Genomic DNA, 26,426 nt, shown 5'->3' with positions numbered 1-26,426 from the left:
CAGGAATTTCTGCTTGATAAAGATGAGACAGAGTTATGTCTTCGACATTTTTACCATATGCTCTCAGGTGTTTTCTTCAATGCTCAGCAAATAATAGGTACTCAATAAATACTATTCATTGAGTTCTTGAGGGTTTAACTACAGTGGTGACTTCATAAGTCTCAGAACAAAAGCCTTAGTCTCATATGGTGGCAATTAAACTCTTCTTCATGAATCAGCTTCCTAAGTGGCAGAAGCCGAGTTAAGTGGATTGTTGAACTGTTGTTCCCATGTCTTTATGGTTTCTTTACTGTCTGTCATAAGGATGGCGCTCATTCTGTACCTTCAGTGGTGCTGTGGAGATGTGTACTGGCGGACATGATGGAGCTTTCCCTTAAAAGCTTAAGCACTGGAATCCTCACCCCTAAGCACATAGATATTCACCCCATCTCCTGCCCACATAACCCTTAAGTACATATCTTCTCTGTTGGTTGCTTCCTCCTAACTGCCATTTATTTTACTGCCCTGGCTCTCCATTTATATTATAAGCTTCTTGAGGACAAGGATTGTATTTACTAACTCTCTTGCAGTTTTCCAAGCGCTCAGAGAAAACTCAATATATAATAATAATAATAATAATGATAGCATTTGTTAAGTGCTTACTATCTGCCAAGCACTGTCCTAAGTGCTGGGGGGATACAAGGTAATCAGGTTGTCCCACATGGAGCTCACAGTCCTAATCCCCATTTTACAGATGAGGTAACCGGGGTCAGAGAAGTTAAGTGACTTGTTGAAAGTCACACAGCTGACAAGTGGCGGGGTTGGGATTAGAACACACGACCTCTGACTCCCAAGCCTGTGCTCTTTTCATTGGGCTTGACTGGTTAAAAACAGTGGACTAACCTCAGTCCTATTACTTCCAGGATACTATGAGGGGCATGTTCCTTCTTTCATTCAATTGTATTTATTGAGCGCTTACTGTGTGCAGAACACTGTACTGAGCGTTTGGGAGAGAACAATATAAAAATGAACAGGCACGTTCCCTGCCCACAACGAGCTTACAGTTTAGAGACGGGGAGACAGACATTAATATAAATCAATAACAGACAAATACATAAGTGCTGTGGGGCTGGAAGGGGATAAGAACAAAGGGAGCAGGTCAGGGTGACGCAGAAGGGAGTGGGAGAAGAGGAAAGGGGAGCTTAGTCATGAAAGGCCTCTTGGAAGAGATGTGCCTTCAATAAGGTTTGAAGGAGGGGAGATTAACCGTCTGTCGGATTTGAGGAGGGAGGGCATTTCAGGCCAGAGGCAGGATGTGGGCGAGGGGTCGGCAAGCGAGATAGACAAGATCGAGGTACAGCGAAAAGGTTGGTACGTGAAAGCGCAAGGCTGGAAGGAAGGGCAAGGAAGGGCAGACCTGGGAAATGTTGTGGAGGAAGAAACAGCAGCATTTGGCCACAGACTGAATATTAGAGTTAAAAAGATGGTGAGTAGCTATCGTTAGGAAGGACAGCACAAGCTATGTAAGAACAGAGAAGCAGCATGGCCTACTGGATAGAGCACGGGCTTGCAAGTCAGAAGGACCTGGGTTCTAATCCCGGCACCACGTCTGATGTGTGACCTTAGGCAAGTCACTTCACTTCTCTCTGCCTCAGTGACCTCATTTGTAAAAGAAGGATTAAGACCATAAGCCCCACATGCGACAGTGACTGTATCCACTCTGATTCTACTGTATCCACTCCAGTGCTCAGTACAGTGCCTGGCATGTAGTAAGCACTTACATACCACAATTAAGATTAATGACATTATCCTTCCATATCTATATTAATCACTCATGCAATAATTTAATAAAGTTCCAGTTTTCAGTGGAAATGCAGAACAGCTGGTTGCCTTGTTTTGTAAATCAATTAACGGGAGTTAAGCATCTGCTTGGGCAAAGCATTTTAGTAAGCACTTGGGAAAGTACAACAGAAGCAAGAACATTGGTTCCTTACACCAGGGGCTTTCACTCAATAGACAGAATTAAAAAGAGAATAATCAGTAATCTTTCAAGTGCTTAGTGCAATGATCTGCATAGAGCAGACACTAAATAAATACTACTGATTGACTCAATTGAATGTAGTGTGTGTGTGTGTGTGTGTGTGTGTGTGTGTATGTATATCTACCCATATGATCCCTGGCCTCAAGGATATTGCAATTAAGCAGGGAACCAAATTATTTACTTACCTTAGGACAGTGGGGATTTCTTGCTGTCTCAATCATTAGTTGGGATCCCACTTTTTCCCTTCAGAAAATAAAAAAGAAAAGGTAATTTTTATTCAACATAATCAAATGATCAAAACCCAAAACTATGTATGCTTATTCTATCTGTCTCATCAGTTGATTAATAAATGGTATTTACTGAGCACTTACTATGTGGAGACCATTATACTGAGTTTGGGACCATACAATACAACAGAATTAGCAGACTTGTTTCCTGTCCATAAGGAGCTTAAGGCCTGGAGGGGTCATTACCTGAAAACAATACATGCCTACAAAATTCAAAGTTTTACACTATGAATCACTGTGCTAAGCACTTGGGAAAGTACAATACAGTGGAGTTACAGGTGCAGCCTAGGCCCACACTGTGGACTCTTTGCGGGCTCTTGGGATTTGACCTCCACGGGAAGATGAAGAGTATAATTTGGGACATGTTAAATTTGAGCATCAGCAGGGCACTCAAATTGAGATATCCTGAAAGCGGGAGGAAATACGAGACTGCAGAGAAGAGGGGTAGGGGCTGGGGTGGGTGTAAATGAAAAAAAGAAAGGAACCCAAAACTCAAGAACCTCCAGTGGTTTCCCGTCCACCCCTGCATCAAACGGACACGCCTTACCATTGGCTTTACTCAGTCACCCTGCCCCCTCCCATCTAAACTCGCTGATTTCTTACCACAACCCAACCCATTCACTTTGCTCCTCTAAATCCCAATCTGTGCACTCTAGCTCAATCTCCTCTATTTTGGCAGCAGCCTCTTGTCCATGTCCTCCCTCTGGTTTGGGACTTCTTCCCCCTTCATTTGACAGACCACCACTCTCTCCACCTTCAAAGACTTAACAAAATCGCATCTCCTCCAAGAGGCCTTCCGAGTAAGCCATCTTTTCTCCTATTCCCTCTCCCTTTTGCGTCACCTACGCATTTGGTTCTGTACCCTTTAGGCACTCACCCCACCCTCAGCCCTACAACATTTATGTACATACCTGTGATTTAATATGTCTGTCTCCCCTTGTAGATTGTAAGCTCCTTGTGGGCTGGGAAAGTATCACCTTTGTTATATCGTACTGTCCCAAGTGCTTAGTACAGTATTCTGCACAAAGTAAGCACTCAGTAAATGCCACTTATTGATTGATTGAGGGACAACTGAAAATAGTGGGTTGAGGGAAGTGAAAGAGTGGCCAGGGAGGTAGGAGGAGAACTAGAAGAAGATAGTGTCAGTGAAACCAAAGTTATATAGTATTTAGATAAGAAAAGGAATGGTCCACAGTATCAAAAGCTGCTGAGAAGTGTACGAAGATGAAGATGGAGTGCAGTCCACTGTACTTGTCCAGGAAGAGGTCATTAGTGGTAATGATAATATTAATAATAATTATGGTATTTGTTTAGCACTTACTATTTGCCAGGCACTGTTCAAAGTGTTGGGGTAGATACAAGATAATTGGGTTGGATATAGTCCCTGTCCCACATGGGGCTCACAGTCTCAATCCTCCTTTTACAGAAGAGGGAGCTGCGGCACAGAGAAGCGAAGTGATTTGCCCAAGGCCACAGAGCAGACAAGTGGTGGAACCAGAATTAGAACTCATGACTTTCTGACTCCCAGACCCATGCTCTATCCACTAAGCCATGCTGCTTCTCAAGTGACCTTGCAAGTGACCTTCCATGTGGCCTCGGAGAGAGCAGTTTCATTACAGTGGAGAGGAAGGAAGCCAGGGTGTAGGAGGACAAGGAGAGGAAAAGGGAGGCAGTGGATTCAAACTTGTTTGAGGAGTTTGGAAAGGAACGGTAGGATGCAGATGGGGCAATAACTGGAGGGTGCAGTGGGATCACGGGAGGTTTTCTTAGGAGAGGAGATATCTGGGCAAGTTTGAAAGCAGAGGGTACGAAGCCACTGGTAAAAGAAGTTGAGGCTGGCAATCAGAGAGCAAGTAACTGTGTGTGTGGGGGCGGTGCAAAGTGTTTTATTCATCCATTCATTTAGTGGTATTTTTTAAGCACTCACTATGTGCAAAGCACTATACGCAACATTGGGGAAGATAACAGAGGCTAAATTCCAACTCCACCACTTGTCTGCTGTGTGACCTTGGACAGGCCACTTAACTTCTCTGTGTCTCAGTTACCTCATCTGTAAAATGGTCAGAGACTGTGTAACTCTTGATTAGTTTGTATCTATCCCAGAGTTTAGTATAGTGTCAGACACATAGTAGACACTCAACAAATGCCATAAATAAATTGACAAATAAATGATATGAGCCTAGGGCCAGACTTTGCAAGCTCAGCTAGGGCTGAATGACATATAGGATTAGTCTCCTCTTTAAAATACAAGTTTCTTGGTGGCAGAGATTGTGTCTTAAGAGCTCCCTACACTAGTAGTGGGCATTCAATAAAAACTTATATTACTCCTACGACCCCCACCACTACTGTAGCCAAAATGACACGCAAAAAAATGGACACAATTATTCCAAATAGACTTTGGGAAACACATAGGTAGGAAGGGAAATCTACATTTCAGAGATGAATCCCATTAACTGTCTTCAACTAAAATTTTTCAATAAGCTTATCAAAATGGCTGGTACAATAACTGTAACTTACTTGAGTATCTTTTCCCAGATTTGACTGTCATAAAATGCATGGCTCCAACCCATTTTGACTGTTCCAACAATGACATTCTGTGAAAACACATCTGATCCCAATTTACGGTAGAGCTCCTCACATTCATCCAGGGACATATGAAACAGCCCCAACATGAAAGCTAATATAGCACCTGTAAAAGACAAAAGTTTCCTTCTAAGACATAAGTTTACAGGTATTTAAGCTGCCTTAAAACTGAAAACATAATTAGGGAGAATAATATATTGACAATATGGAGATCTCCTCTAAGTAAGAGGACTCTAAACTTATATAGCAGGAGAGAGGTCAGGGCTAGTCAAGTATATTTGCGACTCATCTGCGCAGAAATGGTAATAAAAGCCATGGCAGCAGCTGAGCTGCCCAAGAGAAAGACAGAAGAATGAGGCTGAGAAAAAATAAGCAGAGAGGTAGAAGCAGCAGATGAGTACCACGTTGGTGAAATCTAGGTTTGATATTGTTCCAGGTCAGTGGTGTCGAAGGTGGCCAGGGAAGGGAAGGAGGATAAGGACCTGGCTATGAAGTGGTTTTTGGAGAGTGTGGTCTCAGTGGAGTGAAAAAGTTGAAAACAAATCTGTAGTGGGTCAGGAAGAGGGTTAGTGGAGAGGAGGCGTGGGCAACAGACACAAACAACCTGTGGGCAGAGTGCAGGTAGAAATGCGAGTGGAGAGAAGGGGAGATAAGCTGGAGGATGGAGAAAGTACCTTGTTAATATGAGGGATACTTGAACTGGAAGGCCAAGGGACCAATGCAACCAGAGGGTTGAAGACAGAAATAGGAGTGGTGAGATGGTGGAAGCAAGAGGTTCTAAGATGTGAAAATGGATAGGGCCTGAGGCACAGATCGTAGAGGGAGTAGAGCAGAAGGGATACATCAGAGGGGAGACCTCTTTCTGAGAGACAGCTGGGGTAAGAAAAATGTAGATGGTGAGGAGGTGATGGTGGGACTTTAGAAAGTTCCTAATAATCATAAGGAAAAAAACAAACTGTTCATCTTTCTCTCATAGGTAACTGAAAAACTGGGTGGGTGACAGATTACAAGCTGTCTGGAACATTCCCTGAGCACCAGTAGACCATTGCTGTTTAACTCACCAACTTTTTAAATGTATACAAAAGTGAGAATAATATATATTTAAAAGTTTCCACGCACAAGTGCAATCTGTTCTATTTTTACACTCATATAAGCGTTCGTTTTGATCACATCAGCAAAATGGTATCATTCGAAGCCACATTCATAAAAATGATGTAAATATCTGGTAACTGGATATTTAGGGGATTTTGCTCCCTTAATTTATATACCTTATTCAACAACAAGAACAGGCAGCATCTTAACATTTCACAAAATCCAATACTCGGCTGAAATATAAGATCTGGGGTGAGAGCTGAAGTTTAGGGTGATTTTTTTAAAACGTGAACCCCTATGTCTTCCAGATTTCCTCCATTCTTTCAAGTAACAAGGAAGTCCCATTGTAATAATTAATGGTATGTCAAAATAAAAATGGCTATGTTTCAAAAAAATTATTTCCAAAGATATCTAATTAGATTTTTAAATATGCCATATCCATACAAATGTAAAGTCTAAACCAGTGAATATTAAATTTAGTCACAAGCAAAGCACTTGTCTGCTATGTGACCTTGGGTAAGTCACTTAACTTCTCTGTGCTCTAGTTACTTTCATCTGTAAAATTGGGATTAAGACTGTGAACACCACGTGGGACATGGACTGGGTCCAACCTGATTAACTTTTATCTAATCCAGTGCCTGGCACATAGTAAGCACATAATAAGTACCATAAAAAAAGCATTCTGTGTGTGAAAGTAGGTTTTATTTGGTCAATTAAGAAGATTCTTCCTAAAATGAAAATACCATTTTCTTTATAACACTTCCAACTACCTTGTCCCCCAATATAAATATACTTCCTCGCTATTTCCATTCTTCAAATGACTTAATTTCATGCATCATTTTCCAAGTCTTTACCTGTGCTCACACCACATATGTAATCAAAAAGTTGATGGACTGGCTTCCCAGTAAGTTCTACCAGTTTGCGTAAGGTCTGAAGAGCAACCACACCCCTGTAAAAGAAAATGTAAAGCCAGAATTAAGATTTTTGTTCCCTGTTTGAACAGAATACATGCCTGGGTGAGACTTCTGTTATAACATACCTGTACTTGCTAGATTTCATTTTAAAGTGGTTTAAAGTTGTAGTTCATTTAAGAAAAAACATTAAATTGCCGATTTACGGCTTTTCAATTTTAATAACATGCTATTCCCTTTAGAAGATCCCCTCAAAATGTTATAACTTAAGAATCTTCTTTTGATATTTTACAGTCTTAATAAGAGTGGCATTTGTTAAGTTAAGCACTGAGCTAAGCGCTGGAGAAGATATGAGATAATCAGGTTGGATATAGTCCCTGTCCCACATGGGGCTCATGATCTAAGTCAGACAGAGAACAGGTACTGAATTCCAATTTTTACAGATGAGGAAGCTGAGGCACAGAGAAGTTAAGTGAGTTACAAAGGGTCACAAAGCAGGCACATGGCTGAACTGAGATTAGAAACCAGGTCCCCTTACCTCCAAGGCCTATGCTCATTCCACGAGGCTATGCCTTGTTGTTCCAAAAAACGCAAATTTCCAGCAAGGCTTAATGATGAAAAATGATATATTTGCTAATCATCTGCTCATTAATCTCTACTTTTTCTATCTGTCATTAGTGAGTAGACAAGTGCAATTGATGAATCTTATCATTATGGATGTAACTAGGGATCGTGGCTATCAACTCTATTGACTGTACTCTCCCAAGAATTTAGTACAGTGGTCTGCATACAGTGAAGTTCTCAATAAATACCACTGACTGATAAGTACCATATAGGTCAGGTGGAAATCACTTTTTTTTCCAATGAAAGCTGAGTACAGCTCAGTTTGACTAAAACAGTCCCATCCCATTACATGTTAGTCCAGGTTTCCTCATTCCTGTGGTTTTCTTGGACAACCTCCACCCCCTGCTTCTCCCCTTTCTCCCTCTGGAAATCACCCCACTGTTCCCTCACACCTCTTCCAGCCTAACTCTATTTATCATAACATTTTTCTTTGCCTTACTGCTCCAACCTTGTTACAGTCACTACCAAGCCTTGTGATCCCCATCCTCTGGGGCTGCCAAGCCAGGGAGCCATGACCAGATTGGGGTGGGATGGGAGGAAATCAGGCAGCATGAGCCAAGAAAAAGGAGAAAGAAAAGAAGAAGCAGGAAAAGGACAAGCCTTCCCTGGCTAATCTACTCATCTCTGCACCCTATTCTCCATCCCCACTGCATCACTTATGCACTTAGATATTCATGCACAGCAAATACATACACATTTCTATACTCAGTTCCTGCCCCTACATCTAATTTACTTAATGTCCACCTCCTTCACTAGATTGTGAACTCTTTGAGGGTGAGGATCATGCCTACTTACATTATTTTACTCTTCCAAGTGCTTAGTTCACTTCTCTGGTCCCATTAAGCAATCAGTAACTACCACCGATTGAATTGTTTGGGAAATAAGGGAGAAGGTCCGTCCAAAGCCCTCCGTGGTGCCCCATTCCCCACTCCTCTGCTGCCTGCTCTCCCCCTGTTCCACCTCGGTCTTGTTCCCTAACTTTGCAGTTCTAGAGGGAGCACCAGCAGTAGTAGCAGCAGAATCCATTTTGGGGCGGGGATGAAAACAAACATGAAAAATAGAAGTTACAAAAATAGATTTAGAACTAAGAGGGGCATGGAGAACCAGGAAGGCAGGGGACAAGTTCTGAATGTGAGAAAGGGGGCCAGAAAAACCTGAAGGCCACGGGAACCCACGAACTGGGGCAAAGGGATCACTAAAGTCACATACAGGGTTACTGTGGGACTAGTTTTATGCTACTCAAAGAAAACATCATTAAAGTACATAATTCCTGAGGTTCCAAATTGGGAAAAATTGGTTCTTCTGATGGTATCTCTAAGCAGTTCTATAAAATGCCCTCTCTCGGCCAAATTTCTGGGCCGCCTGCTATAAATGGAGGAGGTGGCTATTAATTCAGCTTTAGCCTCTTGCCCTGCTGCACATGTTCTAGAATCATCCTTCCCCCAAACGAACTATTTGGCAATCATGTCTGAGTGATAAACTGAATTTCCAATCAATCCCAAATTCCCCAGTGAACCTGGTGAAGGGAGGCAAGAAGAGGTCATTGGTAGTGTTGGGGAAGAAGGGGGATAATGTTGAGGTCTCTGCTTCTAGAGGAACCAGCTCTCCAAGACAAGAGCAGGCTTTGGGGTAAAGTATTAGAGAGGCCCCCAAGACAATAGGGGGAGAGAATTTCTGGTGCCAATTGGAAATTGACAAGGGATCCCTATGGCTGTAAGTGGAACTGATGATCTGGGAGCTGACCTGTGCCCTCTAGGCAGGGGGCCTGGGTGTCTCTCTGTCTCTCTCTCATCTTTGAGTCCTCAGGTGGAGGGGTGCACTCTGCTGAGGGACAGGGGACTGTGGGTGACCAGGCAACAAACTCTGTTCTATTCGTAAAACAGGTGCCACTGATAACTTAGAGCTATCCCGGGCCAGTACCTGAACTCCGCTGGTGTCACTTGGGGTCCCGGCTAAAAGGTACCTCAAAGATTAATGTTGCAGTAGATGGGTGGGGGAAGCAATCTTACACCAAGAATCCACGACCCTGATCTGTAAGTGATAGTGACAAAACAGCATTCACCACTAAGCTATCCGCTACGCTTTTCCTTATAAATTAGGGGCCCCAGGAGATGAAAAATCAACCAAGGATGAGGCAAACCTTGAGATAGTGGACAGATCAATCAATTAACTGCATTCACTGATGCTTACGGTGTTCAAAACACTTTACTAGGCACTTGAAAGAGTACACCAGAGTTGGTAGACACATTCCCTGCCCACAAAGCGCTTACAGTCTAGGAGAGATAGACGTTAAAATAAATTACAGATATGTACAAAGTGCTATGAGGCTGAAAATACGGTGAACAATAAGTGCTTAAAGAACACAGATCCTCTGGACTTTAAGCTCATTGTGGGCAGGGAATGTGTCCGCTTCTTCTTGTATTGTACTCTCCCATGCGTACAGTGCTGTGCATACAGTAAGCACTCAATAAATATGACTGAATTGAATTGAAGTGCATAGGCAACTCTGAAGGGAGAGAGACTAGGAGAACTGAAGGCTTAGTTGGGGAAGACCTCGTGGAGAGGATGCGATTTTATTATGCCATGAACGTAGGGAGTGGTGGTGGTCTGTCATATGTAAAGGGAGAGGGAGTTTCAGTCCAGAGAGTGGACGTGGGCAAGGGGTTGGTGGTGAGCTATATGAAATCGAGGCACAGTGAGTAGGTTAGTGTTAGATGAGTGAAAGGTTATAGACTGGACTGCATTAGCAAATCGGCAAGATAAACCCGTGGCTCGGTGGAAAGAGCCTGGGCTTGGGAGTCAGAGGTCATGGGTTTGAATCCCAGCTCTGCCACTTGTCAGCTATGTGACTGTGGGCAAGTCACTTAACTTCTCTGTGCCTCAGGTACCTCATCCATAAAATGGGGATTAAGACTGTGAGCCTCATGTGGGACAACCTGATTACCTTGTATCTACCCCAGCGCTTAGAACAGTACTCTGCACATAGCAAGTGCTTAAAAAATACCAACATTATTATTATAAAGGAGGAGTGGGAGAAATGATGGAAGGCTTTAAGAAATTTGATGTGGAGGTGGATGGGTAATCACTGGAGGTTATTTAGGAGCGGGGACATGTAGCCAGAACTTTTTTTTAGGAAAAAGATCTGGCAGCAGAGTGAAATAAGGATTGGAAAGGGCAGAGACAGGAGGCAGGGCGGTCAGTGAGGGGGCTGAAGCAGTAGTCAAGTCAGGAGAATATAAATGCTATCATAGCTGCAACATAGTAGCAGTTTGAATAGAAAGGAAAGAGTGGATTTTAGGGATGTTGTGAAGTTAGAACTGACAGGATTTGGTGACAGATTGAATATGTGGGCTGAATGAAAGGGACGAGCCAAGAATAATGCCATGGTTATGCACTTGTCATAGAGGGAGGATAGATAATCTACACGGATGGGAGAGACGTGGGGAGGACGGGTCTGCCTGAGTTCTTTTATGGACATGTTTAGTTTGAGGTGTCAGCAGGACATCCAGTTAGACATGTCTTGCAGGCAGGAGGAAATGCTTGACTTCAGAGAAGGGAAGAGGTCAGCCTGGAGAAGTACAATTGGGAATCATCAGAGTAAAGTGGGAGTGAATAGTTCTCCCAGGGAGTGAGTACAGATGGAGAAAAGAAAGGGATCCAGAACTAAGCCTTGAGGGACCTCCGCTACCAGAGGGTAGGAAGCAGAGGATGAGCCTGCAAAAGAGACTGAGAAGGAATGGTCATAGAGCCAGTAAGAGAACCAGGAGAAGACGATGACAGTGCAGTCAGAGTTGGTCAATGTTTCAAGGAAAAGGGTGTGGTTCAGGGTGTCAAAGGCAGCTGAGAGGTCTAGGAGAATTAGGATGGAGTAGATGCCATTGAATTTGGCAAGAGAGGGCAGTTTCTGAGGAGTGAAGGGGGCAGAAACCAGACGGAAGGGATCAAGGAAATTATTGGAGGAGAGGAAGTGGAGACATCGGGTGTAGACTACTCACTCAAGGAATCTGGAGAGGAATGGTAGCTTAGAGTTGGGACGGTGACTGTAGGGAGGCATGGGGGCAAGAGAGGGTTTGGGGGGAGATAGGGGAGTCATGAGCATGTTCAAAAGCAGTGGGGAAGAAGTGGCTTCCAAACCTACCTTGTTCCTCCACCATCAATTGTGAGGATTCGAAATCCCCTGCCCTTCACCGGATCTGTGTAGCCAATCAAAGCTAAGGCCTCCCTAACGGCAGCTTGGAGATATTCATCCTTAGTTTGTCTCAGCCGTAACAAGTAAGGAATAATTTTTTCCTGTAGAAAAAAGATTTTTTTGGTTAAATTTATACTGTATCTGTAAAAATGAATGCTTCATAATAAACATTATTTACCACATTCCCCAAAAGTTTTGTTACATTTATACTGTATCAGTAAAAATGAATACTTCATAATAAACATTATTTACCACATTTCCCCCAAATTCTATCACAATTAAATTAGTTCGTTTGGAGGGTGGACTGTCAGTGAAGCAATCTAAGGGTTACAGCAATTACAAAATGACCAACAGAAATCATATGGAAATCAGTGGGGGGGAGGAAGGGAGGAGGAGGGAAAAAAGAGGAGTGGGGTGTCCCGAACCCCTGAGAATCGTCCAAACTATGACTCCAGGATGGCTATCTAAAAAAGGGTCGAAGGAAAAGGGCCATGAAAGGGCAGGGGTGATTCTCAGTCTTATATTGAAAGTAGAATCTCTACATTATCTGTCTACATTATTTGTCTTAAATGTCTAAGAGGATACATTAATTTCTCCTTTATGTGATTACATTGCTACATTCTTTAATCCACATTAAAGGAAACTCATGTGCACATCTTGGTACCACGCACTTGAATACATTAGTTCTTCTAACATAACATTACATCCTTGTCAGATAACCAGGTGTTCAATCAAACAAGCAAGAAATGGTATTTATACATTTATAAATGTATACACAGCCCTTTATACACAGCCCTGTACTAAGCTCTTGGGAGAATAAAATATAACAGAGTTGGAAGACACGCTTCCTGCCCACCAGAAGCTTACAGTCTAGAAGCGAAGACAGACATTAAAATAAATTATGAAAATCTACTTATGGAAAAATGTTCTCTAACTCCCTAACAGCAGTCTACCCAAAATGCACGGTAAAAACATGTGATACAGAAGAACTGAGTGCATAAACTAAGCAACCAACATATAAGTAGGGAAACAGGAAGGGGGATTTAGATGCAGGATCACTTATCGAGCACTTACCCTGGACAGAGCACCATACTAAGCACTAGGGAGAGTGCAAGAGTCAGTAGACACAATCTCTGCCCTGCCCATTTTGGAGTTTCCAATACAACAAGCTTAAAGACTTGAGGGATCTAAGGTACTTCATCTAAGCCCAGACTGCTGGAAGCCCCTGGCTGAAGAGGTTGTGATGTCCAGAAAGTAAGGCATAATAATTTTCGATTGTTGTCTTAGATGCCTTACTAATTCTTGGCTGAATTAAAATGAAAACATAACTTTCCCCAAAGATTATTTTTTTGAAAGCATTATTTTTGAAAGCACTAGCCATAAACACAAAGTACTAACAAAGTACTACAATTACACATCTATGGCTTTTCTTATCTTCTACGCGTGGTTTTCAACAGGAGAATAGCTCCTACTCAAAGTGGACTTTTCTGAACCTCCAGGACAGGATTTATTTTCAAACCTGCCTCCCCCAGCTTGAAGCTAGGGGAGCAAAGGACCAGGGAATGCCCTTGGTCGCAATTTCTGACTTTGACTTTGGACTGGCCTGAATTGGAAGTGACCTGGAGAGTTTTTTGGGTTTTTTAATGAAATTTAAGTGCTTAGTATGTGCGCTGGGGTAGCTACAGGCTAATCAGGTTGGATACACATCTCACATGAGGCTCACAGTCTTAATCTCCATGTTGTTGTTTTTGTTGTCTTATGCTGTCGAGTTGTGTCCGACCCAAAATGACGCCAAAGACACATCTCTCCCAGAATGCCCTATCTCTATCTGCAGTTATTCTAGTAGAGTATCTGTAGAATTTTCTTGGTAAAAATATGAAAGTGGTTTATCATTGCCTTCTTCCATGCAGTAAACGAGTCTCTGCCCTTGACTCTCTCCCGTGCCGCTTCTTCCCAGCACAGGTGAGTTTTGACGTGTAGCAGATTTCCTTCCACTCACTAGCCACTGGCCAAGCTAGGAATGGAATGGATATGCCTCTGCTCGACTCTCCCTCCTGTAGTTGTGACTGGTAGAGTACTGGAAACTCTCCAGGTGTGACCCTGAGAGGGGAATTTCCATTTTACTGATGAGATAACTAAAGCACAGGCAAATTAAGTGACTTGCCCAAGGTTACCCAGCAGATGTGTGGCAACGCCAGGATTAGAACCCAGGTCCTCTGACTCCCAGGCTCCTGCTCTTTCCACTATGCCCGACTGCTTCAAAGAGATTCCTTTGAACACTTACGACCTGCTCTTTTATAGCTGAAGCAATGGTTCAGGGGAGGCTTGGGGATTATTGATTTTACTTATCCCCTATCCAGAAGAGTGGCTGTAAGGGAAGAGGGAATATTGGGATTTATTTTTCTGGCCTAGGGTGATCCTTTAGGCAGCTCCCCTGGGCTCTCTCTACTCCATGAAAAGAATGGGAGGCCAGCATTCCCTCAAACCCCCACAGTCTCGGTCACTAAACTGGAGGAATCTGGACAGGCAGGTTTGGCATTCCACTTCTGAATGAGAAAGGGGACCCAGACATTTCCCTTCTGAAACCACAGACTCTGGACAAGAAGATCAACTGGTGACACTTGTGGAGCACCTACTGAGTACTAGGTACTGAATTAAGCACTTGGGAAAAGGTAACTGGAAACTCATTTCTTTCCTTCGTTGGCAAGCTTCTAGCCACAGGACTCCTGGATTGGTGATTAAGAATACCGTCAACCCCATGCTCCTTATCCACAACATGGCTGCACAACACAATGTGGTACAGCAGTTCTGATAACAATAACTGCAATAATGTATTTGTTAAGTGCTTACTTTGTGTCAGGCACTGTGCTTAGTGCTGGGGTGGATACAAGTAAATTGGGTTGGACACAGTCCCAGGAAACTTATTTCTTCATCCTTGACACCTGTGTCCATTGCCTTCCCCAACTGTTCCACACACTTAACTCACTCCTCAAATCCCTTGTCCTCCCATTTCCCCCATCTCTTGAGCCTAAATACTTGGTCACCTACTTTTTTGAGAAAATTGAAACCATCAGGCATGATCTCCCTAAAATCTTACAGCGCCTACCCAGTCCATCCCTCCTCCTGCTCCTTCTTTAACTCTTCCATCTTTCCCAGCATTATCTAAAGAGATCACCTGCCTTCTCTCAAAATCCAACCTCTCCACCTGTGCCTCTGATCCCATCCCTTCGCACCTTATCAAATTACTTGTCCCATCCCTGACCGCCATCCTCAATTGTTTGCTCCCCACTGGCTCTTTCCCCGCACCTTTCACACGTGCTCATGTCTCTCCATCCTGAAAAAAAACCCCTCTGATCCCACGGCTCCTTCCAGTTATTGCCCCATATCCCTCCTACCGTTCCTCTCCAAACTGCTTGAGTGTGTCGTCTACATCAGCTGTCTCGAGTTCCTCTGCTCCAATTTTCTCTACTCTCTTCGGTCTATCTTGTGTCTCCTTTACTCCACAGAAGCCGCCCTCTCAAAGGACACTAATGATCTACTTCTTGCCAAATCCAATGGCCTCTACTCCCTCCTAATCCTCCTCGACCTCTCAGCTGCCTTCAAGACTGTCAACCACCACCCTTCTCTTGGAAACAGTATCTAACCTGGGCTTTGCTGACACTGTCCTCTCCTGGTTCTCTTCCTATCGCTCTGGCTGCTCATTCTCAGTCTTTTCTGGGGCCTCTACCTCTGCCTCCCACTCCCTAATTGAAGGCTCAGTTCTGGGTCCCCTTCTATTCTTCATCTCCATCCACTTTCTTGGAGAACACTTTCATTGTCATGGCTTCAACTCCCACCTCTGTGCGGATGATTCCCAAATCTCCATCTCCATCCCGATCTCTCTCCCCCGCCTGCAGTCTCACGATTTCCTCTTGCCTTTAAGATACTTCTATATGGATGTCCCGGTGACACCTCAAATTCAACAGATTCCGTCACCCAGTCCTGTTAGTCCCACTTTGACAACAACATTAAAATGAGCCCTTTCCTCTCCATCCAAGCTGCTACCTTGCTAATCCAATCATTTACCCTCTCCCGCCTGGATTATTGTATCAGTCTCCTAGCTGACCTTCCAGCCTCCCGTCTCTCCCAACTCCAGTCCATACTTCACTCTGTTGCCCGGATCACTTTTCTATACAAACGATCAGGACATGTCACCCCTATTCTTCACAAAACTCCAGCGGTTGCCCATCCACCTCCATATCAAACAAAAACTCCTCACCATTAGCTTTAAAGCACTCCATCACTTTGCCCCTCCTACCTCACCTAACGTCTCTCCTACAACACAGACCGCACACTTCACTCCTCTCATTCTAACCCCCTCATTGAGCCTCAATCTCGCCTGTCTCACCGCCGACCCCTAGTCCACGCCCTGCCACTGACCTGGACTCCAGTCCATACTTCACTCTGCTGCCCCTATCGTCTTATTTCAAAAAGGTCCAGTCCATGTGTCCCCACTCCTCAAGAACCTCCAGTGGTTGCCTTTCTACCTCCAGTGGTTGCCTTTCTACCTCTGCATCAAACAGAAACTCCTTACCGTCAGTTTTAAAGTACTCAATCACCTTTCCCTCTCCTACTACAACCTGGCCCGCACAATTTGCTCCTCTAAAACCAACCTACTCGCTGTACCTCCATCTATCTTGCCACACACCTCCTGCCCATTTCCTGCCTCTGCACTGGAATGCCCTCCCTCTTCATATCTGACAGACAATTACTCTCCCTACCTTCAAAGCCCTATTAAAGGCACACCTTCTCAAAGAGGTCTTACCTGACTAAGCACTCACTTTTTCATCTCCCACTCCCTTCTGTGACACTTGGATTTGCTCCCTTTACTCACCCTTCCCTCAGGACTTATGTACATATTCCTAATTTGCTTTTTATTTATATTAATGTCTGTCTCCCCCTCTAGACGGCACACTCGCTGTGGGCAGGGAACATGTCTCCCAACTCTGTAATACTGTACTCGCCCAAGCACCTGCACATAGTAAGTGCTCAATAAATACTATTGATTGATGAGTAAAAAAAAAATCACAACAATAGCAGCGATCCTTTTGTTTGAGCTAAAGCTTGGTGGCAAGTTGCCATCATATACTTCATCTGACAGTCTTCCAAAGGATATTCTGTGTTCCACCACTTGACAGTGATCAGCCTAGGTAACAAAATTTTGTGCAGCATTCAGTTCTGGGTTGTCTACACTGATTTTGGGGTTTGTGTAGGATTTCTATGGTGCAAGCAGATACATTACCGCTCTCTCCTTCCTACACACCTCCTGTCTGCCCGGGGTGCCGGCTGCCCTTTCCAAGTTGTTCACAGTCAAGTCTTTTTGGATGAGCGCCTCAGGTTCAGTTGCCTGCATTTAGCAATTCCTAAATGTCTTCTGATGGTGCTAAAGTCTGTTTGGCAGAAAAAATTTCACAGAGGATAGATAAGGATTGTTTGATACCAGCTTCTAACCGCAATGTCCAGGTCTCTCAGTACAGATTTCAGTATACCACAGAATAAATTGAACAAGACCGGACCTATTAGGCAGCCCTGTTCTGCCCCCTGGCAATGAGGAGAGGACGCTGTCATGAACAGCTGTGTCATTAAGAAGCGGTTTCTGATTCTTGATGCACTTCTGGGGGAAGCCAAATTTACAAATCCCCAGGACCCAGAACAATTACACCTGTCAAAAGCTTTTCTGACGTCTTTGGAAACCATAGAGAGAATGTGCTTTTGCCCTTCACATGTTCCTATTTGGCAGGCTGTGAAGATCACATCTTCGGTGACACAATGTGGTCGGAAGCCACATTGTAATGTTAAGACTGCACGGGAATCTACCTTCTTCAACAGTCAATCCAAGAACTCTTGCTACAATCTTATCAACAATGGAGAGTAGCGCAGTTCAAATCTGCAATGGAGTGCAATGAAGTAGTGTAGCCGAGTGGATACAGCACAGACCTGGGAATCAGGAGGACCTGGGTCCTAATCCCGGCTCCTCCACTTGTTGGCTGTGTGACTTTGGGCAAATTAGTTCATTTCTCTGTGTCTCAGTTACCTCATTGCCAAAATGGGGATTAAGACTGTGAGCCCCACGTGAGACAGGGACTGTGTCTAACCCAATTAGCTTGTGTCCACCCCAGCGCTTAATAAGGTGCCTGGCACAGAGTAAACGCTTCACAAATACCATTAAAAAACTGCCACAAGAGTTGCTGAATTCTTCTCTATAATCTTTTTGCTTGAAGATGATAGTGACAGCATTGAAAGAAAGCTGGCCAAAATACTGTCAGCTGCAGGGCCTAGTGAAAACAGCATCGATCTGGGAATGAGGGGACCTGGGTTCTTAATGCTAGCTTCACTCCTTGCAGAAGCAGCGTGGCTTAGTGGAAGGAGCCTGGGCTTAGGAGTCAGAGGTCGTGGACTCTAATCCTGCCTCTGCCACTTGTCAGCTGTGTGACTCTGGACAAGTCACTTAACTTCTCGGTGCCTCAGTTCCCTCATCTGTAAAATGGGGATGAAGACTGAGAGTCCCACGTGGGACAACCTGATGACTTTGTATCTATCCCAGGGCTTAGAATAGTGCTTGGCAAAAAGTAAGCACTTAAATACTATCATCATTATTCTTATTATTATTACTTGCCTGCTGGGTGACTTGCTCCTCAGTTTTCCCATCTGCATAATGGGGATTAATAATGTTGGTATTTGTTAAGCGCTTACAATGTGCCGAGCACTCTTCTAAGCGCTGGGGTAGATACAGGGTAATCAGGTTGTCCCATGTGAGGCTCACAGTTAATCCCCATTTGACAGATGAGGTAACTGAGGCACAGAGAAGTTAAGTGACTTGCCCACAGTCACACAGCTAACAAGTGGCAGAGCCGGGATTCGAACTCATGACCTCTGACTCCCAAGCCCGTGCTCTTTCCACTGAGCCACGCTGCTTCTCAATTAATACCTGTTCTTCCTCCCCCTTATACTGTGAGCCCCATATGGGACAGAGACTGTGATCTGAGATCTTGTATCTACCTCAATGATAAATGCAGTGCTTAGCACATAATAAGCATCTACCAAATACCACAATTATAAAGATAGGAGGTTTCAGCAGTATGCCATCTGGCCCAGGGGCTTTGCGATTTTTCAAGACTATCTGCAGTGATAGACTTCTCAGTGATTGGAACTAGGGCCATTTTTTCACACGTGGGCAAATGTCCGATGTTTTATGGGTCCTCATTTTCCAAAGTAAAAAGTAGGAATTTTCCTGCATTAGAGTCTGCATTGAACAGAACTTGGTAATTCTGAAAAGCTAAAAGTGTAAGAATTTCCTACAGTGATGCACAGAACCATCACTAAAAGTTCAATATACTAAACCACGCTCTTGCAAGCGGAGAAGAAATTCAAAGATAGCTTCCACAGGCTCAAGACTTTTGCTGGAGTGCCTAAGCCACAAACGGCAATCACCTCAAACATCATATATGTAAAGTGGCCAGTACCTCAAGCCATTTACCATCCATTTACTTAAGTCATCGAGAGAAGATAATCACTAACTGCAAAAGCAGTCGCTAATTTTCCACAGACTTCAGACTATTTGAAAGTTTCTCACAGGGAAAGAGTCACTCTGAGCTGAATAGTAATCCAAGTTAAGTAGGCGGTCCACAATCCAAGATAGCTCTGCACAGATTCCTATACTTACCGTGGCCAAAAACATAAAAAAGTTGTTAAGGCTATGAAAAGCTTCAAATTTACATTTCCAGATTTCTTCTTGGATTAAGAAATGCAGCGGGATACATAAGATGGGCTTTGAGATTTTAAGAGGTGCTTTCTTGAATATCATACACTTAAAAATGGCGAACTGTAACCCATTAAACCTTTTGGAAAGAATAGGTTTGGGTATTTACTTTCCCCCCAGAAGCCCTTCTGCAATTCCAAACAGCCAACGAGAGCCAATTTAATTTTAGCGAGGGAGACGGGGACTGCAACAGATGAGGGCCTCTTCGAACACCAGATTTCTAGCAAATGGAGTTACCTGAGAAATTTGTCATAAAAATAACAACTAAAAAAAAGTAATCTTGAAAATTGAATGCAACAAAGATTCAACACGGATTTATTGGCACCTAAAAATACTGTAGTGTGTGGTTTCTTAAAAGTCTTGGGCCATTTATTTGACTTAATTACATTACCATATAATGTTAATTCCAAGTCTGTAGAGCATATAGGATTTTAATTGATCTAATTATATCCACCTCAGAGTTTAGTACAGTGGTTTGCACATAGTAAATGCTTAACAAATTATTATTATTTTTATTTTGTGGAAGTCATACAAAGGCAAATAAATGATCCTCATAGAGTGTTTTTTCATAAAGCAGTACAAAATTCAGGTCAACTGCCTACTGATCCAGGAAACAGGTATTTGAGGCAAACCACATTGTCTAAGCTAACTGATTCTCTTTCCCTCTTCAAAACCTTACTTAAAAATCACCTCCTCCAAGAGGCCTTCCCAGACTGAGCTCCTCTTCCCCCTCTACTCCCTCTGCCATCCCCCCTTTACCTCTCCGCAGCTAAAGCCTCATTTTCCCCTTTTCCCTCTGCTCCTCCACCTCTCCCTTCCCATTCCCACAGCACTGTACTCGTCCGCTCAACTGTATATATTTTCGTTACCCTATTTATTTTGTTAATGAATTGTACATCGCCTTGATTCTATTTAGTTGCCATTGTTTTTACGAGATGTTCTTCCCCTTGACGCTGTTTAGTGCCATTGTTCTTGTCTGTCCGTCTCCCCCGATTAGACTGTAAGCCCGTCAAACGGCAGGGACTGTCTCTATCTGTTGCCGACTTGTTCATCCCAAGCGCTTAGTACAGTGCTCTGCACATAGTAAGCGCTCAATAAATACTATTGAATGAATGAATGAATAAGCTTAGCTTTCTCAGTCACAGAGCTGAAAGGATCTAAAAATATTTATCTATCCCATTTTTCTGCCTTCAAGAGAACACATTTCTCCCAGGTCAATGATATCAATCCTATTTCTAGAGACTTGCAGAGAAGACTGACCTTAAGGCTACAAGCCCCTCCCCATCTGTCCATTTTCTCCCACTCCTTGACTGGTTGCACTCTTTTCTCCTTTTACATTAACCCCTCAATGATACCTCGCTCATAGTTCTTCTCCAACCCACTGTTCAAGACTTGCACTCACATGCGATTCTCTTGACTCAAATCACGTCTTTGCTCACTTTCCCAGGCCCCCTAAAAAGCCACCTCCTCCAAGACGCATTCCCGGATTAATTCCCCTCATTCTTACTAAAAGAATAATAATAATAATTATAATAGTATTTGTTAAGCACTTACTATATGCGCCAGGCACTGTACTAAGTACCGAGGTGGATACAAGCAAATTGTGTTGGACAGAGTCCGTTCCACATGTGTCTCATAGTCTCAATCGCCATTTTACAGATGAGGCCCAGAGAACTGAAGTGACTTGCCCAAGGTCACACAAAAGGCAAGTGGTGGAGCCAGAATTAGAACCCATGACTTTCTGACTCCCAGGCTTGTGCTCTATCCTCTACTACATGCTGCTTTTCCATCCCACTAGTCACATAATGACTGAATATGAAGACTTACATTATGAATATTCACTTATTAAATACCTTTGGGTTGTTTATTCATATCAGTCAATCCTCTTTCTAGTTACTTCTTGTTGCTATTTATACCTACTTATCTCCACCATTAGATTGTAAACTCCTCAAGGCAGAGACCACAGCTAACTTCTTATGTATTTTCCCATATGCCTAGTAGAGTGGTTTAGACAAAATGTACCCCACAATACAGCAGGCTCTGTTCCTCAAAAATGGACCTGTATCATTAGAGGTAGGTTTGTCCACAGTTTTATACTTGGTTAGATACTGCTCTAAAACCAGCCCTGATGAGAAGGTTGAGCCCAATGGGTATATACAAATGTCTCTGGGAATCCCTCGTGGCACCTATCCCCTCATCCCTTTCCTCCCCTGCTCCTAGAAGCTGAGTCTCCCCTCCCCCCTGCATCTCTCAGTCCTCTTCCTCCCAGCCTGAATATTTGGGGTTTGAACTCCAATCACTGCAAGCCAATTTTCTCCTGGTCCCCTCTTACCCCTGCCCTGCTCCCGTTCCAGTGTAGCCTGCCTTGATAACCAGAGGCCTAGGTCCTGGCCTGGCCCTGCTCAGCTGTTCTTGGGGCCCTACTTTCCTCAGGACCACCATTTCCTGGCGCCAAAGGCCACAACATTCCTGGACCTCTCTGAGGAGGTGCTCCGCCAGCTGCTGAAAATGAAAAGGGTCCATCTGCTCCTCAAAGCACTCTGACTGCCTCCAACTTTCATTATTCCTCCCTCCTGCCCCCCAACACTCCCCATTCCTACACACACTTCGCTTCCTTGTTCCCCAGCAACTTCTGGCATATTTACCTCCAGCAGATGGCTCACACCATCACCATGGAGACTAATGGCAAGGCCTTTCCCAAGGAGTCGTCGGGCCCAAAGCCGGTCAGCTTGGTGGGAAAGAGTAGGTTCAGCAGGGTGGCCCCACAGTGCGGCATCATTATACCACGCAGTGAAACTCCTGAGGGTCTGGGAGCAGCCTCAGTGGCCCAAAAGAGGCCCCCAGGGGACACCCTGAAGGTGGGAGAAGGCAGCTATAAACACAGCCCCAGGGAGAAGGTTAGAGCTAGACAGGCAGTACTGAGGAGAGAGCTGGGAAAATCAAAGCAAGCCCCTGCCCCTTGGGGCAAAAAGGCAGGACAGAGGGTCTAGACGTCTGGCTGTGGGTAAGGTTCCAGCCAGAACCCTGGTAACAGTTAACTGCTCCCTCCCAAATGTGGCCCACCTGCAGACTGTGTCCTTTCCCATTTCTGCTGGCAGTGACTGCACATGCTTGGCTCAGAGACACTTGTTTCAAAAAAAGAAAAAATACAGGAGTGTGGGGGAGAGAACCGATGCAGATTTACACATTTCACAAATAACTTATCCATCCACATTTCCGTCATCCCACTCCCTTTCTCCTCCTAGCTGTAATTACTTTGTTTGTCTTCCCTCGGGACGGTAAACTCTATGAAGGCAGGAATTATGTCTTCTAATTCTCCTGAACTCTCGTAAACACTTCAGTCGGTGTTCTGCACACAGTAGCTGATCGATAAATACTACAGATCGATTGAGTAGCTGCTTTCATCCAAAGAGGAATGAAAGGGGAAAGGGGAGAGGGGAGAGCTGACTTGCAGAGGATTCCTAGAGGGACAGAGACCTGATATCCACCTGGGAAATCCCTTTAAATAATAAACTGGGAAAGCTGGCCACTACAAGTCCTCCGGGCTATGTTCTCCAAGCAAGAGATTCCACGATGAACTAATCAGGCCAACACCAGCCTTTGGATCATCTGTCCTTGAGTTTATTTGTTTATGAAGCCATATCTATACAAATTTCTTGGCTAGAGTACCTAAAATTAGAAGGAGGTCATTTCTTGGAGCTCTATTATTAACCAGATCATTCTTAGAAGTCAGAATTAAACTGGAATTGTACCAAGTTACTGTGTGTTCTGAAAGCACACCACGAGATGTGATATGTTTAGATTCAAGTGAGAGCATGGGGCTAATATCGAAAGATGAGACTAAAGATCAATTCTATAACTTTTAATATATCCAATTTAATTCAGTTAAACTGAGGGAAAGAAATGACACCCAATGCCTAATCAAAGAATGCTTCTTGGGCAAGATAGAAGCAATTTTAAAAGATCCAATCAGGAAAACAAATTACAAATTAATTTTACAGTTTCCAACAAATAACGAAGAGCTCAGTTTTACCTACTTTTCAGAAGTATTCTCTAGGGAAGGGATTAGCGAAGCATATGAATTTAGTATGCATATATAATTTACAGCTTTTAAAACTCACGACACTTGGAAAATACGACAGGATTACAGCATAAAAATATATCAGTTTGGGCATTTTAGATACAGTTTTTGTGTCATCATTTTTGGACAACTAATGCTCACATTGGTATAGGAGGAATGAAAATTTATTTGAATAATCCAACCCTGCAGTGATACGAAAGCTAATTTTAATCTACAGATAAGTATAAAGTTCAAAAATTAACTAAAATGGAAATTTTGGACAAGTTAACGGCTGCCACCAAAAAGGAGCACAGTGAAGATTTAATAAACTCTAAGCTTAGACTCTATATTTTACATAAATTACTCTTTGTCTTCAGCTATAATTTGGACTGAAGCATTAGTTGAGTTTTTTTTAGGTATTTATTTAGGGAAGCAGGGTGGCCTAGTGGAAAGGGTATGGGCCTGGGAGGCAAGAGCCCTGCATCTTAATCCTGGCTTTGTCACTAGTCTTCTTTGTGACCTTGGAGAAGTCACTTAACTTTTGTGCCTCAGTTTCTTCATCTATAAAATGGGCATTCAATACCTGTTCTCCTACCCCAGTACTTAAAATAGTACTTGGCACAGCATAAGAGTTTAATAAATACAATTATTACAAACTTCACTTTGCTTGCAATAATTATTTGAATTATAGCATCATTTAGATACCTCTATCAGTTTCTTTGGCAAAATCCAGAACGTAAAAACATCACACTTGCAGTGGAATTTTAACAAGTCTTGTTTTTCCGATATGCCATGAATGTGTAAGACGAAGTCTGTGAAAATAAATCCCTTTCTTTAGTTCCAAAATGTTTTTTAAGTGTCATCGTCAATTATCCTTCCCAACACTTACAAACGGGTGTGAAACACTAACTGTCCTCATATTACGGCTGGCAAAAGGAAACAAAGCCAGACCACCAGGCCTACTAAATCAATTGGACTGTACTCTCTCACGGTCTGAAAGAATATCAGGTAAAAGTGGACAGGGGAAGAAATTGGTTGTGGGCTGCTAGGCGAGTTAACCTTCCATCATAAATGAAAAAAAATAATAGAAATTACATTTCAAAGCACTAAAATTACTGGGCATCTTACCTATAGGTGCAGCCGCATAGAACTGCCCACTTTTGAAATAATGTTAACTATGAGGTCCTATTCATATGGGTGAGTGTAGCTGAAAAGATCACTGGGTGACTGACATTCCCTCCTGCGATTTTTGCACGGTAGGATAGCTCCTCACTGGGCTACCCAGTTTGCCCCACACTGGGCCTGCCTCTTGCTATTCTGATCTTCATGGGTGCGAAGCTCAAAGAGAGGTTATGTTCCCCCTTCACTGCAGCAGATTTACTGACTGGCTACAGCCTCGTAAATAGTCCACTGCTCTACCACAAGCTTCACCACGCCTTTAAACTGGTCAGGGCAGGGACTGCATCTACTAACTCTATCACACTGTTATATTGTACTCTCCCAAGCACTTTAATAGAGTGCTCTGCACACAGTAAGCACTCTATAAATACCATTGATAGAGTCTACCTCCCTGTCTGGCATGTGCCCTCTTCAGTTCTCCAGACGTCGTCTTGCCTGAGCATCTTGCTGCCGTCCATTCTCCCAGTGGAGTTATGTTGCTAGACACAATGCAGAGGTGCTGGGAAGATGGCTGACTGCATCCTGCCGGTTCATGTGAAATTGATAGCTGCCCCTGGAGCAACCTGCTCAATAAACTAGATATACCTCCATACCTCCTGTAGTAGGTTAAGATCCCACCACCTCAGCTTGAACTATATATGTCCTGATGCAGCTTTTCCTGGTAGGATTCCCCTTTGTTATGTTTATAGAGAGCTGGAAGGTGCATTTTCTGCTTTGCTCAAAGTGTTTTTTTTTGGAACTCTTGAGTTTTCATTAAACCAGTCTGGACGATGTCTCACTGTCATAGTCGCAGCCTCCCGACGGACGGTGCCTTTGAAAAGCACACATTCTATCCGCATTGATACTTGGTGCTCTGGGTTTTTTGTTCCAATAGGACTGCCGGCATGTCAGGATCTTGCGAGACTCTTTATTTTCCAGGACCTTGGTATTTAAGCTTTTTGGTGGTCTGGGCGCCACCTTTCAATACACTGTTGGTAGGGACAGCTCAAGTTGGGAGTGCAGAAGGCAATAATCAGCCCTGCAAGTGTGTCTTTCATGACTGTAGTGATCTGCATGCTTTCCAAGTTCTGCTGACAATGATATAATCTCTAATAATAATGGCACTTGTTAAGCGCTTACTATGTGCCAAGCACTGTTCTAGACACTGGAGTAAGGTAAGACACAAGGTAATCAGGCTGTCCTACATGGGGCTCACAGTCTTAATCCCCATTTACAGACGAGGTCACTGAGGCACACAGAAGTTAAGCAGTGTGCCCAAGGTCACAGAGCGGACAAGTGGCGGAGCTGGGATTAGAACTCACACCCTCTGACTCCCAAGCCCGTGCTCTTTCCACTAAGCCAGGCTGCTTCTCTAGTACTGCATCCACTGACTGCTCAAAAGATATTAATATCTCTATGGTTCTTTCAACTTTGGTGGCAATTATGACAGCTTACTTTTCTTTGGAACGCAGAAGATAGCATCATCTGTTCTCTTCACGTATGCTGAGCAGTATAAGTGATTGCTATTTACATTGCCTGTCTCATGGAGGCAAATTATTTTCCAGGTTTCAGCATCACCACCAGGGCACTAAAATATCCCAGAATGTCAGATTTTAAGAGTAAATATGATGAGCCTATCCAGCTGCTTATTGAATTTTTCCTTCCACTCACTTGTCATTCGCCACTGCTGGAAGATACGTGCTA

General features: G+C 43.6%; 1 protein-coding gene and 1 non-coding gene across 4 annotated transcripts in view; both read right to left on the bottom strand.

The window, feature by feature from the left end:
• PNPLA8 (patatin like phospholipase domain containing 8) overlaps positions 1-26,426 on the bottom strand; it is a 75,136-nt gene that overhangs the window by 33,489 nt on the left and 15,221 nt on the right. For all 3 annotated transcript variants that reach the window (XM_029073572.2, XM_029073571.2, XM_039913199.1), the window contains 4 exons: positions 11,656-11,807; positions 6,837-6,931; positions 4,825-4,996; positions 2,206-2,263 (listed from right to left, as the gene is read on the bottom strand). In XM_029073572.2, coding sequence (XP_028929405.1) covers positions 2,206-2,263; positions 4,825-4,996; positions 6,837-6,931; positions 11,656-11,807 — 477 coding nt within the window. The remainder of the gene's footprint in view (positions 1-2,205; positions 2,264-4,824; positions 4,997-6,836; positions 6,932-11,655; positions 11,808-26,426) is intronic.
• Positions 13,679-13,816, bottom strand: LOC114814937. The gene has a single exon (XR_003762732.1). It is a non-coding gene; the product is annotated as a small nucleolar RNA SNORA7 (small nucleolar RNA).

The sequence above is a fragment of the Ornithorhynchus anatinus genome, chromosome 10 (assembly GCF_004115215.2).
Source record: "Ornithorhynchus anatinus isolate Pmale09 chromosome 10, mOrnAna1.pri.v4, whole genome shotgun sequence".
Taxonomy (NCBI): Eukaryota; Metazoa; Chordata; class Mammalia; order Monotremata; family Ornithorhynchidae; genus Ornithorhynchus; species Ornithorhynchus anatinus.
The sequence above is the reverse complement of the archived record's forward strand: the minus strand, read 5'-3'. Positions and strand labels throughout refer to the sequence as shown.